This window comes from Zonotrichia leucophrys, chromosome 1 (assembly GCF_028769735.1).
Source record: "Zonotrichia leucophrys gambelii isolate GWCS_2022_RI chromosome 1, RI_Zleu_2.0, whole genome shotgun sequence".
NCBI lineage: Eukaryota > Metazoa > Chordata > Aves > Passeriformes > Passerellidae > Zonotrichia > Zonotrichia leucophrys.
This window is the reverse complement of record NC_088169.1, coordinates 4,205,962-4,226,808: the sequence shown is the minus strand read 5'-3', so window position 1 is coordinate 4,226,808 and position 20,847 is coordinate 4,205,962. Positions and strand designations below refer to the sequence as shown.

General features: G+C 44.8%; 1 protein-coding gene across 1 annotated transcript in view; it reads left to right on the top strand.

The window, feature by feature from the left end:
- Positions 1-14,413, top strand: part of DSCAM (DS cell adhesion molecule) — a 472,834-nt gene extending 458,421 nt beyond the window's left edge. Inside the window, exon 33 of the mRNA XM_064705508.1 lies at positions 13,419-14,413. Coding sequence (XP_064561578.1) covers positions 13,419-13,762 — 344 coding nt within the window. The 3' untranslated portion in view covers positions 13,763-14,413. The remainder of the gene's footprint in view (positions 1-13,418) is intronic.
- Positions 14,414-20,847: the final 6,434 nt, after the last annotated feature.

Here is a 20,847-nt window from a genome sequence, read left to right as displayed (position 1 = left end):
CATTTTTGACCCAATTTGGAAGTTTCTTGCTGTTTTGACTAATCCTGATGATTGAACAGCAAAGCCTTAACATGTAGACAAGCCCTGAGCTAAAGAATGTGAGCACTTTATTAAAAGATTTACAAGGGTCCCTTAAATGCAGTCTGGATATCACCTGCAGTGCCTAAATGTTGTTTTAAACACCCAAGTCGAGAAACAAATCTTCTTTTCCAGAATTCAGTCACTGCAGCTAAAAATAAGCTGCTTAGCATAATGAGAAAAATAAGAATCAGGCAGCGGGGGAAGGCACAGTATTTTTCCAGTGTCAGCCCCAAGATGTGAACTCTTTTTCTGTGAGTTCAGGGGTGAAGGAGCTCCTTCCCTCTGACACAGGGACTGGAGTCCATTTAGGAACTGGATTTTTGTTGGAAAGCTGCTGACAGAGCTCCACTGGTTGTGACTGAATTCAACACAAATTTGGCCACAGGGGATTCAGCAAAGGCTGGGACTCTTGACAGCTCACCTTTAGCCTCCTTTCCCCATGCCCACTATAATATCCTGACTAAAAATGGGGAATAATTCCATTAATTCCATGGTTTCCAGATCCAAAACTGAATTTCTTGAAGATGCAGAGGAATCTATGTATCTTTGTGTTGTTGTTCAGAAATCACAAAGCAAAACACACAAAGGCTGAGATATGGGTTCTTTTCTGTTCTGGTTTTATATTTGCAGTGTCTGGTTTGAAATATAGAATATATATGAAATATATATATATATATGTATACACATATATATATGTATACACATGCATATATGAAATATATATATATGAGAAATATATATATGAAATATTTGAAATATAATATATATTAAATATAATATATATGAATATATATATGAGAAATATATATATGAAATATTTGAAATATAATATATATGAAAAAATATGAACACATATACACACATTGTGTATACAGAGCAGAGAAATCCCCATCCTGACTCTACAGTGGTAGACCAAGATCCAGTTTAGAGAGAATTACATAAGGAGACAAATCAAAATAAGCAGGTGGAAAAACAGAAGGAGAGGCAGAGAGTGGGGAAAATAAACCTTCTTGCCTACACTTTTAACAGTAGTAAATACTCTTAGCATGACTGTTAATTTGTATATACACTTATGTATATACTGAAATTATTCCCCTAGATGAGCATCTCTAATGTTTCCATATGAAATCCTTCTGGGCATGGAACACCTTCTCTTTATTTTCTGCTGCACTGTTGGAAAAGCAGGAACACATCACAAAGAGACAGACTGTGCCATTTGCTGCTTATCCTGGAAATGGCACATCAGTGATGAGAGGAAATTGCCTTTATCTTGTCTCAGCTTTTATTTCTGTGGAGTATCAGGAGCTTCTTCTCCTTCAGCTGAGAAAAGCTGAATGTTCTGCAGGGATGAAAACCATTTAATTCTGCATTTAATTTGGTGTGACTACATACTTGATATCACTGGCTTTGGTTTTTATTCTGGTGGATTTGCAGACAGGAAGGCTCACACTGCAAGTTTTTTAACCATGCCAGTACAATAAAAATGAACTTAAACAGGTTCAGATAAGAAGCTGAAATAAATATTCTGGGATCAGAAAGGAAAACAATATCAGTGTGAATCTTGAGTTTAAATAGGGCAGCTGTTCAGTTACAAGGTTTCTGTGCAATTGTGATGTGGAAGTCTCATTTTAGATACTATAGGGGATGTCTGCAACATAAATTCAAGTCATTGGTGGCACTGGAACAGGTTTTCCAGAAAAGCTGAGGCTGCCTCATCCCTGGATGTGTTCAGAGCCAGGCTGGACTGGGCTTGGAACAACCTGGGAGAGTGGAAGGATTTGAAACTAAATGATCTTTAACATCCAGCTCAAACCCTTCTGTGAATCTGTGATTAAAGTAATGTGAATTACTTTTACAATTTTCACCTCTGAATCAGTGATAGTGGTGTTAGGAAGGGATATTTTAATTAGAGGAGAGAAACAAGTGGTACCAATTCCTCAAAGACTCTGTGAGGAGTGTGTAGCAGCAAAATTACCTTTTCCTGTTGTGCCTAATTTATTCTTTATTTTGATTTCAAAACTAACACTGACTTTGGAAAAAAACCAAACTGTTCAGGATACTCAGGGGGTTCAGGTTCAGGATACTCTTGGGGTTTTTTTTTCTATTTTTTCTAGACTAAAATTTGCACATTAAGGAAACCCCCTCCTTCCCCCCAAGAATGCCTATTTTCTATCTTTTGATTAGCAAAAAGATCTTATTAAAAGTGAGTGGATTTTTTAATTTTAATTTAATCTTGGTTTTCTAAAGTGGATTATTTGCTTTGTGTTCCATATATATATATATACATATACATATTTATATATATATAAATATAAAAACTGGGGTATTAGACTACCCATTTTGTCTGTAGCTTTAACACATTTGATTGAGCTGTAGTTACTGAAGAGTTTTATGCCTTAAGCAAGGATTACATTTATCAGTAAATTTTCAGCTACCTTCATGTTCTTACAGTCATAACTTGAATATTAAATTGTTAAAACTACCAGCAAAATTTCCAAGTCAAACCAAAGATGCTGTGTCCACTTCAATTAACACAACAAATATTTTAGAACACTTAAGTGTCCTAACTTGAACCTCACTTCTATAAAATTAGATTTTTAATTTTGAAAATGCCAAATAATTTCACCTTCGCAGTGTTGGGACACAGTGAGTGTGATTTTGCTGTCAGTCAGCTCCAGGCTGGGGTTTCCACCCAGACAAGAACAGATCCAGCCCTGCTTTAAGGTCCTTGTAGACATTTACATTTAATTTACATGATTTAATTAACTCAGGCTCTGTTATTCCCCCTGTGCCAAGAGGACCTGAGTGCAATCTGAGCCCTACAGGAGAGCTGGCACTACCACACCTGAAAATGGAAACCAAACCTTACCGTGCTCTTCTTAGAAATTAAAGCAGGAAATCATATCACTAGAGAAAAAAACTTTAGTTTTAACAGTCCTAATCTGATTGTAATTATGGCCTGTGCCATCCATGGAAGAGCTTTATGTGCTGCCCTTAAAGCACAGCTCTGCAGGTGGATTTCAGCATGGAAAAATTCAGCATCCCTAATTTAAATGTGAGAGCTGTGAGAACCCCTGGTCCCAGGGCATTAATTAACAAAAATTGAGTGCTGCACCTCGTCAGCAGCACCCAGGGGATTCAGAGCAATGGACCTGGGGAGAGTGAGTCACAGAAATTCCTGCAGGACTCCCCCCTAACTCAGCAGGGAGCAGGGCAGGGCTGGCATTGGTTTCCTGCTGTAGCCTGACCTGCCCAGCTCTATGGGCAGTGGTTTTGCTCTCCTGTTGCTGAGCCATGGTCAGGTTTATCCCTGAATTCACAGGAATGCTCAGAGCCTGAATTTTGGAAAATCCCAACTCTACAGAGACAGAGGGATTTTAAAACATTTTATTCCATTATCAGTCTCATAGAAAGGTGAGACACAAAAGATGTAAAGCTCAACACCATTCTATCAGAAGCCACCCTATTTCCTGGTTACAATACCCTACAAATGTATTTCAGCCTATTAGCTTTTGCTACACAATGCTGCTAATACTTCTAACACCACCTATTATTTTGAAAATGCCAAATAATTTCACCTTCCCAGTGTTGGGACACAGTGTGTGTGATTTTTGCTGTCAGCCAGCCCAAGGCAACCAGCAGCAGGGGTTTCCATCCAGACAAGAACAGATCCAGCCCTGCTTTCAGGTCCTTTTATTAAGACCTTATAAATAATATTTCACCTATTATTTTACCCCATGTGGTCTTGCTACAATGCATCTTTCACAGTTCTAATTCTCAAAAATATCTGGTCTTTTTGCAAGGCCATCTTTTGAAACTTGTTTCTAGTTCAATCTCTCTCTCAACCATATCATCTCTATTCTATGGCCTTCCTTATCAGCACACCTTATCTCAGAGTTTGCATACAGATGTACAAGACTGTGAGCTTTCAGTCAGGTTTTGGGAGCCCTTTACAAATCCATTTCTCACACCTGGAGAGGTCAACAGAGCAGCTGCTGCTGGTTCCACTGAGCCCTGAAAGCTCCTCACCTGTGCAGCCCCTGTGCTGACTCCAGGCTCCCAACCCATCCCAGGAATATTCCTGTTTCCATGGAGCCACCATCGATTTAACCCCCAGCTGAAATGATGCATAATTGAGCACCTTCTGTTCACTGCACCCAGGAGCAGCAAATGAGCTTTAAAAGTCCAGCCTTGCTAACCAGGGGCACCTCACTGAGGTTTCCAGCACAGTTTTCCAAGTTTTCCCAGCCACTGGGCAGGAGGAGGTGCTGTCTCAGAACATCCTTAAAAATGCATGAGGCTGCTTGCGTGACAAGGCACTGACAGGAAGGGAAGGGAGCACTCCTGGCCTCACCTTTCCTGTCACCATTTCATTATTTATTGACAGATTTGCTGCCTTTAGCCCGGGGGTGGGTATTGATTTACACAGTGAGGTCCCTTTTGCATGTTATTATAACTGAGACACCTCATTAAATCCAGGCAGGAAGGGATCAGTTGTGCAGGTGAGGCTGGGCATCCACATGGCTTATCCATAGGGTCTGAATCTATCTGACCCCTGGAGTTAATCAATTTTTCCTTCCTTACTCAGCTGAGTGTCAGAAAAGCCCTTAAAATCCATCAGTTCTCCTTAAAGTTACTTCTGGAAGGGACAAAGCATCTGGCAGGTGTTTAGAAAGTGTAGCACTGTGTTAGAGACCCAAGTTCTGCTTAGAGAAATGCAAGCCAGAAACGTGCTTCAATTCCTGTTCCATTAGATCTTCCAGGAAGAGGTAACAATGTGATAATCAAGGCTCCTGCCATCCTCTCAGGCAGCTGCACAGTCTCTTGTGTCAGTGGAGTTCAGATGGATGATCTCAGTTCAGCTACAGCAGTCATGCTTTTGCTTTAACACATCTTGATCAAAGGCTTTTTCTTGGAATCAGAAGGCTTAAATCTAAATAACAAAATGAATCACCTTTTAAAAAAGAGAAAAAAAATCCACATTAGTTGGAATCCTCATTTTCAGTCACTTAAACCTAATCTCCAGTAAGTAGAAATCAATTTAAAGTCTTGCTGAAATCAATAGAGTCAGTGATTTATAGCAGTAGCAAATTTGGCTCCTGAACTCCAGATTTCCTGATACCCTGGTGTTCTTTAAGAGATAACTCCAACAATTGTAGTCAGCAGCAACTGTTGTTTTTATTTTGCTCTGTGAATCACAGCTGGTATTTGGAGTATTTTTATGAAAATGCCAGTTCTAGCAGACTGCAACGTGAAACATTTAACAAGGTGTTATGGATCTCCAAACCATCCATGAGGGTGCAGTTTTTGTGTAGAAAGTTACAAAGTACAGCCCTGCAGGGGTGACTGGGAATTCTGATTTCTCCAGCTAGAAATGGGAAACCTGGCTAGTTCTTTTTCACCTATTTAGGTAAAAAATGTAAACAGCATAAAGGTGGGGTGTTTTTCTGCCTGCTGAAACACAGAGAGAAGCGTGAGAGGATGTGATGCTGTGGGTCAGAGAGCCAGGAAGGGCAGGTTGGGAGCTGAAATGAGTCCTGCATTCAGTCAGTTTAAAAGTACCCCCCAAATTCTGAGCACTTTAATAATTTTTCTGGGCACCTGAGCAGAGGTTGAAGCTGGAGCAGGGAAGGGCACATGCCTGCTCTCACAGCAGCTTTTTCACTCATGAGGAAGTCTTCCTTCCTTCCTTCCTTCCTTCCTTCCTTCCTTCCTTCCTTCCTTCCTTCCTTCCTTCCTTCCTTCCTTCCTTCCTTCCTTCCTTCCTTCCTTCCTTCCTTCCTTCCTTCCTTCGCCACTTCCTTCCGCCACTTCCTTCCGCCACTCCTTCCTTCCTTCCTTCCTTCCTTCCTTCTTCCTTCCTCTTCCTCTTCCTTCCTCCTTCCTTCCTTCCTTCCTTCCTTCCTCCTTCCTTCCTCTTCCTTCTTCCTTCCTTCCTTCCTTCCTTCCTTCCTTCCTTCCTTCCTTCTCCTTCCTCCTCCCTTCCTCCCTCCCTTACTCCCTCCCTTCCTCCCTTCCTTCCTCCCTTCTTCCTTCCGCCACTTCCTTCCTTCCGCCACTTCCTTCCTTCCGCCACTTCCGCCACTTCCTTCCTTCGCCACTTCCTTCCTTCCGCCCTTCCTTCCTTCCTTCCTTCCTTCCGCCATTCCTTCCTTCCGCCATTTCCTTCCTTCGCACTTCCTTCCTTCCTTCCTTCCTTCCTTCCTTCCTCTTCCTTCCTTCCTTCCTTCCTTCCTTCCTTCCTTCCTTCCTTCCTCCTTCCGCCACTTCTTCCGCCACTTCCTTCGCCACTTCCTTCCGCCACTTCCTTCCGCCACTTCCTTCCGCCACTTCCTTCCGCCACTTCCTTCCGCCACTTCCTTCCTTCCTTCCTTCCTTCCTTCCTTCCTTCCTTCCTTCCTTCCTTCCTTCCTTCCTTCCTTCCTTCCTTCCTTCCTTCCTTCCTTCCTTCCTTCCGCCACTTCCTTCCGCCCCTTCCTTCCGCCACTTCCTTCCGCCACTTCCTTCCGCCACTTCCTTCCGCCACTTCCTTCCTTCCGCCACTTCCTTCCTTCCGCCACTTCCTTCCTTCCTTCCGCCCCTTCCTTCCTTCCGCCACTTCCTTCCTTCCGCCACTTCCTTCCTTCCTTCCGCCACTTCCTTCCCACTTCCTTCCGCCACTTCCTTCCTTCCTTCCTTCCGCACTTCCTTCCTTCTTCCGCACTTCCTTCCGCCACTTCCTTCCTTCCGCCACTTCCTTCCTTCCTTCCGCCACTTCCTTCCACCACTTCCTTACTTCCGCCACTTCCTTCCTTTCCTTCCTTCCGCCACTTCCTTCCTTCCGCCACTTCCTTCTGCCACTTCCTTCCTTCCTTCCGCCCTTCCTTCCGCCACTTCCTTCCTTCCGCCTTCCTTCCTTCCTCCTTCCATCCCCTTCCTTCCTTCCTTCCTTCCTTCCTTCCTTCCTTCTCCTTCCTTCCTTCCTTCTTCCTTCCTTCCTTCCTTCCTTCCTTCCTTCCGCCACTTCCTTCACTTCCCTTCCACTTCCTTCACTTCCTTCGCCTTCCTTCCGCACTTCTTCGCCCTTCTGCCTTCTTCCACTGCACCACTTCTGCTTCCATTTTTTTTTTTTTTTTTTTTAATTCTGAATTCGGATCACCTCAGAGGATTATTAAATCCAGTTTTTGTCTCGAAAAAGTGGCCTCAGCAGGAGCCTGAGTGTGCTGATAATGGTGTACTCCTGTCGACAGAGAGTGAGCTGAGATTCTCTCATCTGGCCAGTCAGAAATTTGCACATGGAAATTCCATTTCCCTTTCCATTAATCATCAACACTGGGTCTAGAGAGTGGAGTCTTGGCATTCAAAGCACTCTTCAGAAATTTTTACTCTACTTGTGGCATTTTGCTGCAAGAAAATAACAATTATGCAATAAGTTGGGAAGGCAAATCGGCACTGAGCACATCCTGGGGCGTGTATCAGCCCAGCAAGGAGGTGCAGGACTGATCCTCTTCCCCCCCCCTTCTTTGCAAGCAGGACACGGGGCCAAGCTAAGCAAATAATTGGCTTTATTGCTCATTAAGTGAGTTTGTCCCTGTGCTGCAGAGCCCTGCAGGTGAGGGGATGCTCTCGGCGCACTGCGGACCCGAGATGGACAGGGAGGGAGCACCAGCAGGATTCCAGCACTGACAGCAGCAATTGTGAGAAATGTTACTGCTGCTATCAGCCTGGCTTCAGACCAAGCTGCTGCTGTCCAAGAAAGCTTTGCCTGCTCAGTTTTTAATGGTGTGTCAGTTCTGGATGTGACAAAGGCCTCTGAGCATCACTTACACTCGTTTTTTTCAGCAAACCTCTCACCTTGTCCTTGCAAACTCTTCACTCTTTCCTCGTTTCTAATGCAGGTTTTCTCTCATAGGCAGTCTTTGTCCTGAAAAACAGCCTGTGAGTAGCAGCAAAGGCTTCACTGATTTATTTACTGTGCTAGTGAGCTGGAAAAACCAACTGTAATTTTTTAATCAGCATAAACCTGAGCTTGGAACTACGTCAGCAGCTCTGTCTCCTTTGCTTCCTTTCAAAGGAAAGCACAACATCCCATCAGTGCTTCCCCTTCCAAAGTCAGCAAAGCCAGGAGGAGCCCAGCAGAGTGGGACTCCATCTGCACAGCACTTGTACAAGGTCATAATTTGCTCCTAAATCAGCATAATCACATCAGCACCTTCCCTGAGCTAACAGGGCTGTGGGGACTCAACCCTGGCATGGTTTTTGATCCCATGGAATCATCCCTGAGAAATCTCTGAGACCTTTTTTCCTGCCCACTCACCTCTTGAAGCAAGATGTGTGAATGCCCTGTTCAAGCAGCCTCATCCTTACCTGCGTTAAATAAAACCTCCTGTCACAGTCACCAGCCCTGCTTCTCAAAACTTTCTGAGATAATCTCTCAAATAGCACAGAATTTCCTCCACATGGCAACCACAACTTGAAAACCCTCAGGCTGTCACCCTCACTGATGGTATCTCTGTTGGAGTGTTGTGAAGACAAATTGCTTTTGCTTTAGTGGAGGCTCTGATTCATGAGAAAATGCATTGACCTCTCATGTAAAAACTTGGTAAGAGCATCTTTTTTTGCAGTCTGCGATGATCCTTGAATTGAAAATAGCACAAATCCTTAGAAATATTTTTTTTCTGGAGTAGATGAAAGCAAAAAGAAAAACACCATGCAAGCTCTCTGGCATTTGAAAGAGGAATGAGGTAAATCTTTTGGGAGAAAGCAGTGCTTCTCAGCTTGGTTTAGTTCTGCAGATGAGACAGCTATCTTGAATAAAATCCAAGAAAAATTCAGCAGTGATGTTTTTCCCTGCATGTAGCCTGTCAAATTAATCCCAACCCTTCCCACACCTGAAGCTGACCTCTGGAAAATGGCTAAAAATATCTGTTGTGGTTTTTTGGTTTTTTTTTGTTTTTTTTTTTTTTTTTTTTTTTAAGTGCTTTATATCAGCTTAGTTGTACTGAAATAAGGATAAATTATTTTTATTCAGTGTTGCAGTAACTCAAAAAATATTCCCTTTTTGGTAGAATGTGTTGCTTATTGTAAATGTCACAGTTAAGTGATTTTTAGCATTTGTTTACAAATATTTATTTGAACTAACATTTTCTTAAATGTACTATATTTAATAATTCATTAGAGGGCTGGCCATTAAGGAAAAAAAAAGACTGAGGTAGCTCTGGCTTAAATTGCAGCATTCAGATTTGGCTGGGTGCTCATTATTTCTGTACAAACTCAAAGTTCTTATACAGCAAATCCTCCTTTCTTAAAAAATTGCAGAATCACTGAAAGGTCAGGGTGGGAAGGGACCTCTGAAGATCATCCAGTCCAAACCCCATTTTTAAAAATGCATCAGAAAACTGGAGTTTTAGAATGTCTTTTGTACTAATTAAGCCAAAATGCATGAATTATTAAACATGCTCATTTACAGTGCTCATGCACTTGAAAGGTTTGCTTTCATTACTAATAAGGCACAAACATAGCTGAAAAGAGGTAATTAGAGCATCAAAGGCAATGAACCATCCTGAAACTTCATAATGTTTTTCCCAAAAAAACATCATTCAGCTGAACAGCAAGGAACCAAAAAAATGCCTGAACTGTTGTGTCCAGAGGATAAGAACCAAAGTCTTCCCAAGCAGCTCCAGAGATACAGCAAGAAACCTTTATTTCTGCTCAAAAAATACCTTCAGAATTGATGTAAGAATGGCAAAGGTGAACCCCTGTGGTTACATTTCAAAGATTGTGTTTTCAAGTCAGATACCCATTAGTTCTTCTAAATCAAAGACTTTTTTTTCTTTTTTTTTCATCCTGCGATGTTTCAACTCTAGCACAGAGGAAAAAAGATCCATTCTCAAAATTTTTCTTTGCCAGTGATTTTAATAATGTGCCCTGTTTTATAAGCAGGGAGAGATGCTCCTTGCAGATGAGAAGGAGCACTGACGCTTTTTATGATGGGGAAATGTGTACATCACATCAAATAATGAGGGCTCTGCACAAGCCATGGCAGAGACTGTGCTTTGAGTACCCAGCTCTGGAGAACAAGTTACACTCTGTGGTTTCTCATTACTGAAATCCTGCTGGAACTTTGCCCCCAGACATTTAGAAAATTGCAGTAAAATGACTGCATATTGTTTACACAGATTATTGACTACGCTTTCTTATGTAGATTTAAAGAGGGGGGGAAAAGATCATTTTTACATAGCTCCAAGCTCCTAAATACACTTGAGAAATGTCTAGACAGCAGCTTGAAAACCAACCTCCATCTCTGTAAGGTTCAGTGCTCATCTTTTTTGTAGTCCACTGATACCCGTGGCTCTCAAGAAGCAGTAAATGTGCCAAGGAACAGAAGCAGCTCTGTGAGGGACCCACGGGGAGCTGTCAGTGAGCCACGCTCCAGCTGCTGCTCCACACCAGCTCCTTCCTGGAAAGCCAACCAAAAAACAAGCAGGAAATGCAGCAGAAAGAGGGAGCAGGTGTAAAATGTCCTGGCTGGTGTTAACAAGGCAGTGGCAGCCCCTCGCAGGCAGTGGTGGGTGACAGACACCTGTGGGAAAAGACCGATGGTTGTGGGAAGTGGAAACATGGAGGGGTTTGGGTTGGGAGGGAGGGCAAAGATCATCCAGTGCCACCCCTTCCATTATCCCAGGCTGCTCCAGCCTGGCCTTGGGCACTGCCAGGGATCCGGGGGCAGCCACAGCTGCTCTGGGCACCCTGTGCCAGGGCCTGCCCACCCTGCCAGGGAACAATTCCTAATTCCCAAGATCCCATCCAACCCTACTCTCTTTTCGTTTAAAGCCATTATTCCTCATCCTATCACCCCATGCCCTTGTCCCAATTCCCTCTCCAGCTGTCTTGGAGCCCCTTTAGGCCTTGGAAGGGGCTCTGAAGTCTCCCTGGATCCCTCTCTTCTCCAGGCTGAACACCCCCAGCTCTCCCCTTCTATCTCCAGAGCAGAGGTGCTCCAGGACTGGGTTCAACACGGAACATTTTTCCTCTTCTGCTGGGGCTGAGGGACCCCAATGGAGCATAGGAGTGGGAGAAACCCCCCCCCCCTTTCTGACCCCAGCAGTCTCTAAACCTTCCTGGCAAGAGAGAAGTCATCACTTTGGCATTAGAATTAGTCCTAAAGCTCTCACACCTGCTGTTGCAATCTCAGAGGGGCATTCTGCTGGCCCTGACAGTGAAATCCCCACACCTGAGGCAGCCAAACCAAGCTCCCCAAAACCTCCATTGGACAGAGGGCAGAGAGATGTGGGGAGCATCCCTCTCACTCCTACTTCTCTCCCTCTGGAGAGGAGTGGGGTAGGAGCACAAGAACTTCCCATCCTGGCTGTCTCCTCCCTCACAGGGAAAGCTCTTTGGGGCCAACCAACCCAAAACTGCATTTTGGAAGGACTTGCACTACAAGGGGATGCAGAAGCAGAACAAGTGATGTGACCAGAGGGTCTGGGTGCCAAGGGGACAGGGCAGGTGTTGGACAGCACAGATGTGCCCACGAGCAGCTTGGCTCAATGCCTGGGGAGAAGTGCAGTGAGTTGGTTCCTCCCAGCTCACACAGAATCACAGAATAATGAGGTTGGAAGAGACCTCTAAGATCATCAAGTCCCACCTATGCCATGACACCTCAGCCAGACTATAGCACCAAGTGCCATGTCCAGTCCTGCTGTCCTTCACCCCAGCAGCAGCAGCATTGCTGCTGTCTCAGCTGAAACAGGTCTGACATGCACAATTGTGCTTGGCATGAAAGGCACTGCAGGGGAATCAGGCAAACCAAGGAGTAAAACCCATTAAAGTTAACACCACCCATTTCTCAAGAGGCAATCAGTGTGATTACCATGACAAACCTCCCCCTCTCCCTCCAACTCCACGGTGTGTGTCAGGCTCATCTCGAGATACTCCCATCTTACTCCACGGGGGTAACACACCACGTGCTGTGAGCCTGTGCTGGAGATGCATCCAGAAAAAAACATATGGTGTTAGACTGTGCCTGAGGGATTTCTATAGGAATAAACAAGGATTCTGGCCAAATGCAACTCCTCAGCAATTCTCTGTCTGTGACCTGGAATTACAGATAGAGCAGATGCTGTTGGTCTTTTAGCTAAGACTTGCAGTGTCTTGACTTACGTGGGAAAGCAGAGGACCTGTTTTATTTTAGGTCATTGGACAGCTTTTAGCTGGGCTAGAAAGAACAAAATTGTTATACATAGTTTTATTATGAAGAACTGCTTTCCTGGTCTGTTGTTTATGCCACTGGCACAGGTCAGCCTTAATTTCTTCTGCTGTAAATAGCTCATGGAGAGCTACACAGGTGGTGTGGTGCCAAGAGTCTCCTGCTTTAAACATTCAGGATGCATCCCATCTGTAGATGAGGCTCTGGGTTTGATATCAACCATAAAAAAAAAAGCAGCTCCATACCTGCAGAGATCTGTACAGAAAGGAAAATACTGTTCTGAATTCTCCTGTAACTGTGCTTTTTTTCATACATAGGCGAGGTTACACCATCAAATATTTTTAGAAGGGAATGTCATTATGTGCCTGATTGCCTCTCATTTCCTTGAAGGAACATCATGAATGCCTAACAGGCCCAGGAGTCAGGGGAAATAATGAATAAGAGGTTTTCGTGACAATACAAAGCAGAAAGTTGATGCAAGAGCGCAGGTGCCAATCCCAGTGCATTTTGTCACCACAAACCAGCAGCATCTTGGTGGTCACAGTGGTAAAAAATTATTAGTGAATTAAACACAGTGATGATGGTTGACAGGTAAATTTTGTCATATGAGGACAAGAATGTTTCTGTGTTATTCAGAAATCTCTTGAAGACTACAGCCTTAGCACTCTTGCATCCATTTAAAATAGTTTAGTCATTCTACTCAACACTGGGGATCATTAATTGGAATTGTGAAGGTTTCCATTTAAAATGGAAAATAAAAAGTAAACTCAGTAGTTTACTGAGCCTCTGCATTTTTCCAAGTTTTTGACAAAGGAAAACCAGGAACTTTTCAGATTTTGAGAAAAAGCTCCTGGTCTTTTCATTTTATCTCCTTCATGCTGTGAGTGCATGTAAAGAACACTGCACTCCTCATTCCATTGTGAAAGCAAATATTAAGAGCGAATATTGTGGATATGCCCAGAAGGAATTTACTGCACAATTCTGTAAGATCATAGCACAGTAAATGGCTGACAAATAATCTGTAAATCATAAATTCTGATCACAGATCCTCCCCTTTGGCGGCCAAACCACCTCGAGTCGCTCCCGCCGGGTGAGCGCCGCTCAACGCACGACCGAAATAAAATCTCACTTCTCCCTTTTGCCTCCCCAGGTGATCTCATGCATTTGCCACCCTACCTTAGGATGGACTTTTTATTGAACCGTGGCGTGCAGGGCACGAGCAGAGACCTGGGTTTGGGGCAAGCCTGCTTGGAGCCACAGAAAAGCCGAACCTTGAAGCGTCCCACCGTGCTGGAGCCGATCCCCATGGAGACATCCTCCACGAGAGATGTCCAGTCATGGCAACCTGGTGCTGTGGCAACGTTACCTCAGCGAGAAGGAGCTGAGCTAGGACAGGCTCAAGCAAAAATGAGCAGCTCCCAAGAATCCCTGCTGGACTCCCGGGGCCACTTGAAAGGAAACAATCCCTACGCAAAGTCTTACACCCTGGTATAACGAAAAGAGCATGGCTGGACAGTGGCTGTAAATATTTACACTGAAAAACAAAACAAAACAAACAAACAAAAAAAAAGCCCAATGAAAGCTACCTTTTTTTTATTGAATTCCAATATTTATAATTAAAGAAGAAGATTGCCAAAATATTTGACAAAAAAAAAATAATATGACAGACAGTGCAAAGACTCTCTTGCTTTTTTTCTGTCTGAGTGTGAGCTTCATCTGACTGGACATCTGAATTTTTGGGTAAAAGAGTCCAGTTTTCTGATCTTCACAAGCGTTTGTGTTTTTACTGATTTTCTACGAAGTGCATGGAGACTTAACAAAAACATTTTAACTGGAAGTTCCATCAGACAAGATTTAAAAGGGAAAAAAATCACAAAAAAAAAAAAGAAAAGAAAATCACCCTCTTTGTGAATTCAACAGGAACATTGATTTGGAAAAACGAAGTCTTTTGTCATGTTTGCACTTTTTTTTTTTTTTAATTAGAAAATGGGTCCTTGATTGTTCTTTTTTTTGTTGTTAATTAGGATGAGTGATGTCAGTGGAGTGAGGAGATTGATTTGGGTTTTTTTTTTAATATTAATTTAATGAGACACTCTTTGCATTTTGTCTATGCGAAATAAAAGGGTCTTCTGCCTTTATTTGTGATGTCTGCTTCCATCACCTTTTGCTGTGGTTTTCCCAAAGTGTGATAATCATGTCAGTGCCATCCTCTGAGCAATGTCTTCTTGTGCCTTGGGAAAAAAGAAAAGGAACTCAGGGGTCACATTTTTTGGAAAAAAAATTGGGATTCACTTTTTTTTCTGCCATGGGGCAAAGAGGCAGAGGGGTGCAAGCCCTGAGTGCTCTGAACCAAGCCCACCCTGGACTCTCAGCATTTGCTCCATTTCACACCAGGAAGCTTCGGTTCAGCTTCAATATTTTTTGGATCACAAGAAATGCATTGATGTTACTTTACTTCCTCCTTAGAAATGGATCTTTATTCCATTTGGGAGCAGTTCTTATGGAAATTCTTTGCTTACGTAAGGACCGGGGTGGAAAAAAACCAACAACTTTTTCCATAATAGGAAAAATGGGAGGAAAAAAGTTATTCCAGGTCTTTCTCTAGAGGAAAAAAAAGCTTGTTACGTGGGAGCTGTCAGCTCGTATTACTTTGTTGCATCCTCTGATTCCATGAGAAGTGATATTGCTTGTTTTATGCAGAGCATAAATGATTGAGTACCAAAGTCGGTGTTTTTAACACAAAAGCCTTGCTAAGTGCCTCCTTGTGTGTGCCCTGGCCAAGGCAGCAGGGAGCAGAGCATCCCAAATTGGTGCCAAAATGTTGTTCAGCACTGGCTGGAGGTGCCAGCTGTGCTCAGGCAGGGTGGGAGCTCCCCAGGATTTCCATGGCTGTGGGCACTGATAGCACAAACATTTCTGCACCGTGCTCAACTCAGATTGTCCTAAAACACAAAAGTGCAGCAATGTGTGGTTGTTTTTGTCACTGTTTTTAATGGGATTGTGCTGTTGAAAGGGCACTAAGTGAGCCGAGTGCTTTAAGTGTCTTGGAATGAACCAGGTTGTGCTTGCACCCATAGCTTTGCCAAGCCCAAGGGCTGAAGGTCTGCAGAGCTGAACAGAAGAGGCCAAATGAAGACATCCTCAAGGTATGTACAGCTCCTAAACCTGCAGATTGCTGAGATGTCACTCAGTTAAGGGATCATTCCCCATCTGGTCTGCATGTCTGACCAATACGGTCTTAAAACATTAATATTTTTTTAAGTCCACCAAAAAATAAATAAACCAAACCAAATCCCTCCCCCCCAAAAAACCCCAAACAGCAACAACAAAAAAGACACAGCCAACCCTTTGCCTCCAAACCTGAAATTAAAAATGAAATGTTAAAAATTACCCATTAAGTATTTCCAAACAAAATAAAGTAGCTATCTGTTAGCACTATGTTTTAGTTGATATGGGGGTGTTCAGTCAAAGGTTGGGCTCAATGATCTTGGAGGTCTTTTTCCAAGCTTAACAATTCCATGAAAAAAAAGATTAAGCTATTCATTTGCTTTGGTTGGATGTGTTATTTCTTTTTTTTCCATAGAGAAAAATGGTGTTAATTAGAACCTAATTAAAACATGCAGAAAGAAATTTCTTTTACTATTTCCCATTGAAAAAGCACAGAAAATGAAACTTTTATAGAAGATTTTGGGGCAATTCAGTCCTATTTTATTCCCTCAAAAGTCTTTCTGCTGTGCTCAGCTTGAGGTGGATGGGGCATTAGCACTGCATGTAGAAATAAAATTGATTTACTCGGTTGCATTCAGGACTTTTGAGTCTCCAAACACTTTCATATTCTACATTCAATGCCTCCTCCTTGTCCTCTGCAAAAAGGTGAAAAGCTTTTGGACAAAATTGAGGTTTGCTACATTTGTTCCTGTGGCTCTTTGCTTCCCTCAGGCACAGGGTGATGGGTCCTGTGGCTGCCCATCAAAACTTCAGTGACAGGCAAGAGTGAACCAGCAATGGAGGCAGGAAACAGCCACACTTTAAACTCCTGGTGCCTGCTGATACTGGAAATATTCCAGCATCTCCCTACATCTACATTTGGCTGATGATCTGGAAAAGTGTCAACCGTCCTTGACTTAATGAGACTTCCTCCTCATCTGTATTCAATGTGCCTGCTAATATCCATCCTCCTTATGAACTGAGGATGCCTTTGGGGGGCTCATATTCAAATAAATCCACTGCAAGGCTCCTGCTGGTTGAAATCAGAGTGGAACGGGGCTGCTGCTTCCCATGGGAGGCCGGGAGCAGCGGGAGCCTGGCTCGGTGCCCGCATCCCGGCGGATCTGCAGCGCGAGCAGCTGTAAACACAATGTCCTGGATTGAGCAGACAGGTGTTTGCTGGGGAAGGCAGGAGCCTCCCCTCAAATGGAAAATGTAAACCCCCTCCCTCTGAATTATTATAGTTTTGAAATTAAAAGGCTCTCGGGCAAAGATGTGGGAATAGGAATAACAGTTCTTTAATAGGAAAACTAAAAATAGAAATGTAATAGTACAAACAAAAACAAACCAGTGACAGAGCGAGAGCAGTCCCTGCCCCCTGTGTGTCAGGGCGGTGTCCCAGCCCCATCCCATGGGGGCTCAGCCCTCCTGCAGTGCCAGCTGTGGCTCTGCTGCAGCAGGGATCCTGCACAAGGGGGGAGTTTTCCTCTGCAGCTCCAGGGCTGCTGCAGATGGGCCTGGGCTCCCTCTGGCCATGCAGGGCAGCAGAAAGCTGCTCCTCTGGCAATGCAGGGGGCAAAGGCTGCTGTGCTGTGCCAGGCTCAGATTGGATCCAGGTAGGAATGCTTGGCTCCTCCCCTGGGCGGAGCATCTCCCCATGGGATGCTGGGATTGGATCAGCCCTGCAGGGACACTCAGTGGCCATGGACAGCAGAGATCTCCTGGAGGGAGGGTTGGCTGTGTCAGAGAGAAAGGAAAAACTGCCCCAGGAACAGCAGAGAACTGCACCAGCTCTGACAGATCGGGATAGAACACACACCCCCATTTCCAACCTAAGTCACACAAGCAAAGTCCCATTGACTTAGAGCTTTCATTGCCTTTTCATCTTGCCAGCAGACAGATAAACATGGGGCAGGGGCTCACAGGGACTGCCTGTTCTACTCCCATCCAGTCCAGACAGAGGAATCTTTCCTTGGATCAGGGCAGCCGGGAGCAGCTGAGCCCCTGCTGGATGCACGGAGCTGCAAGACCCAGGTGACAGGAAAAGAGCTGGTGTGTCTCTGCCAGCACCATTTTAAACACTGGAGAGAACCATAAAAATCCATGGATGCTGTATGCCTGCATCCTGGCATTGATATGCTTAGAATTGTGGAATCATTAAAGTGGGAAAAGCCCTCCCAGCCCACGGAGTCCCAGCTGTGCCTGGTCCCCACCTTGTCCCCAGCCCAGAGCACTCAGTGCCACCTCCAGGGGACACCTGCAGGGATGGGCACTGCAGAGCTCCCTGGGCAGCCCCTGCCAAGGCCTGAGCTCCCTTTCCATGGGCAAATTGCTGCTGCTGTCCCAGCTGAGCCTGCCCTGGCCCAGCCTGAGGCCGCTCCCTCTGCTCCTGTCCCTGTTCCCTGGCAGCAGAGCCCGACCCCCCCCGGCTGTGCCCTCCTGGCAGGGCCTTGTGCAGAGCCACAAGGGCCCCTGAGCCTCCTTTGCTCCAGCCTCAGCCCCTTCCAGCTCCCTCAGCCCCTCCTGGGGCTCCAGCCCCTGCCCAGCTCCGTTCCCTGCCCTGGACACGCTCCAGCCCCTCCAGGGCTCTCCTGCAGGAGCAGAACTGGGCCCAGCCCTGGAGGGGCCTCTCAGAGCCAGCACAGAGGGACAATCCCTGCCCTGCTCCTGCTGCACACACAATTCCCCATCCAGCCCAGCTGCCAGGGGCCTCTTGCCCCCCTGGGCACCCCTGGGCTCAGCATTTCCCCCACTGCACCAAATGCCCTCTTGGAAAATATTCACAGAAGTGAAAACAGCAGTTGGCATCAGCAGGAGCCCTCCAAAGAAAAGCCCTGAAGGTATGAGAACATCAAGGTATCAGTGTGAGCACATCTTACCCAAAACTGTGACTCCATCTTGGTCCCCAGGGCGATTGGGGACTTCACTTCAAAAGATGAATTTAAGAACTAAAATTCTTCCCTGTCTTGTGTCTCCTAGAAATCAGACCTCCTGAGAGAGACTCACTCCTTTTCACATCACACTTTTCCTCATACCCAACCTCAGCTAACCCTTTAATGACTCACAGCTAGCAATTAAGTCTCCTTTTTTGTCTCAAGTGAGTTAGCAACTCCCTCACTCCTGCTTTTTCTAAGAACCCTTTTATCCTCTATTCCATCACCGTTTCATTTAAATTGTCTGATTAACACAATTGCAGTTTAACTCAGTAGAGTTTTACCCTCTCCTTGTTTTCAGGCTGAAATTTGCTTTTCCTATCCAGAACCAAATAAATTTTGGCTGTTTACATGTTTATCTTTTGGTCTTTTAGTTTTAGCCAGGTGAGCTCCACAGCACTGGTACCATAGCTAAGAAGAGTTTGGAGTAAGGTGAGGTATTATTCCACCAAATAACACAGCTGAAAAACAAACAAAACCACCCTGGGCTGCCATTTGGGACAAAAGAGAGTCCAGAGGAGTTCTGTGCAATCAGATTTCCCATTTTCCCAGGTAGCTGGAGGGATGATATCCATCCCTGGCTTGCAGGGGGGCAATAGGTCTTTTCTTGAATCCATTAATTCAGTGATTAGGGGTAAAAGTCTCCAGATTTTGACACCCAAAATTCACTTTGGCAGCACAGCCAGGTTGGGGTTTTGCTTGGGTTTTTGGAGGGTGTCTTTTATTCTGAAGATATAAACAACCAAGAAGTGGGAAAAGGGGCAGCTGGACACACAAACTCTGCCAGCACCTTTTCCTGAGCAGGCTGAAAAACTCTCCCAGGGAAGGAAGCTTTATTTTAAAAGGAAGGAAAGGTAAAAAGAAGGAAAAAACCCCCAACCATACAGCCTGCTCATAGTTTTAGTGCTAGTCAGGTTATTTTAGGTCACAGCAGTTGCTTAATGGGCTCTCTTGGTTGACTATGAAGCATTCCAGCAGGGAAAAGAGAGTGCTTTTCACCATTAATTTTCTCTGAGCCTGCCTGAGCCTCCCAGGGGAGAGCTCCCCTCCCTGCCCAGAATGAAAATGCCTTTGTAGGGAGGGCAGGAGCCCAGCACATCCTGCTCACACTGCTGGGGGGTCCTGCAGGGCACTTCTCTGGGGACGGGGCTGCACTTCCCCAACCATTCCTCCTTTTTCCACAGTCACTGGTGTGCTCTTTGGGTTCAGGATTTCAGGACAGAAGGTACTAGAATGGACAAAAAAGGCTCTATAACTATTTTCAGGGTTGACAAGAACCCTGCAAATTTCCCAGCAGGAATTCAGCATGGGAGAGTTTGGCATGGGGGCTCCACAACCTGCAGCACTCTCCTCCTGGCTTTGGATTAAGGATTTTCCCCTTCACAGGCACCTGATTTTGGGGCCAGATGGTGAGCAAGGAGACAAGTGACAGGGAGAACCCTGAGACAGAGCTGACTGAGCACAGCCATGGTGAGAGGGGACAGATTTCCCTCCTGTTGGAGCAGCCATCTGAGCATAAAATGCAGGCCTGTGTCCCTGCAAAGTGTTTGCAGGTATTTTTCCTGGTGCTGCTGGACACACACTCAGAATTTCTAGCCAGTGATTCTTTAAAATATTTTTTTATTAATAGGATTTATGTGCACATGGAAGATTTTGAAATCTCTGTGACTGAGCACGAGAGAAAATGATCCCTGCCCTTGCCCATGGGACAGTAATGACACCACAAGTTTCTCACAGTACCTAAACTAAAAAATTTGCTTTGAGAGAGATTGGCAAAGTCCCTGATATTTCCTCCTCTCAGCCTGTCAGAAAGTACAGCCCACCCCCTCCAGAGCTCAAACCTTTGGACTCTTATTTAATTGGAAGTGAGAAAGATAGGTGTTTCATAAAAAGATAGCACATAATGGTGAGAGAAATCCACAACACAATGGCAAGAAAAGGTGGGAAACCTGAAGAAGTGCTGTCATTAAGGCACCTTGTCATCACAGCAGTAATATGATTTTGGAATATTGCCCAAGCTCAATCAAACCACATCTTTGCACCTTTTATTTGCACCTAAAGTTTTCCTGTATGCTTTCTTTAGGGGCTCCAGTCTCAGTGGAATAGCAAAATCACCTGATTCAACACTTTGACAGGGAAAGCAGAAGTTTCAGGGCTATTTGTAGTGCAGTGGCTGCTTTGGGTGGTGTGGGGAGGGAAGAGAGCCTTGCAGCAGGGGCTCGGAAATACCGAGCACATATTGAAACATTTATTGCCATCGTTTTCCCACTGCCTATGGCTGATCCTGCAGATTTTCCCTGGAGAAAACACACGAACAGCTTGACAATCATCTCTCCTCCCACACCTTGCAGGTCTCATCCTTTCTCCCCATCCCATCCTGCCCTCAATTTTCAGAGGGTTGAAGAACCTCAGTGCAGCTGCCTCTGGATCCTATGGAAC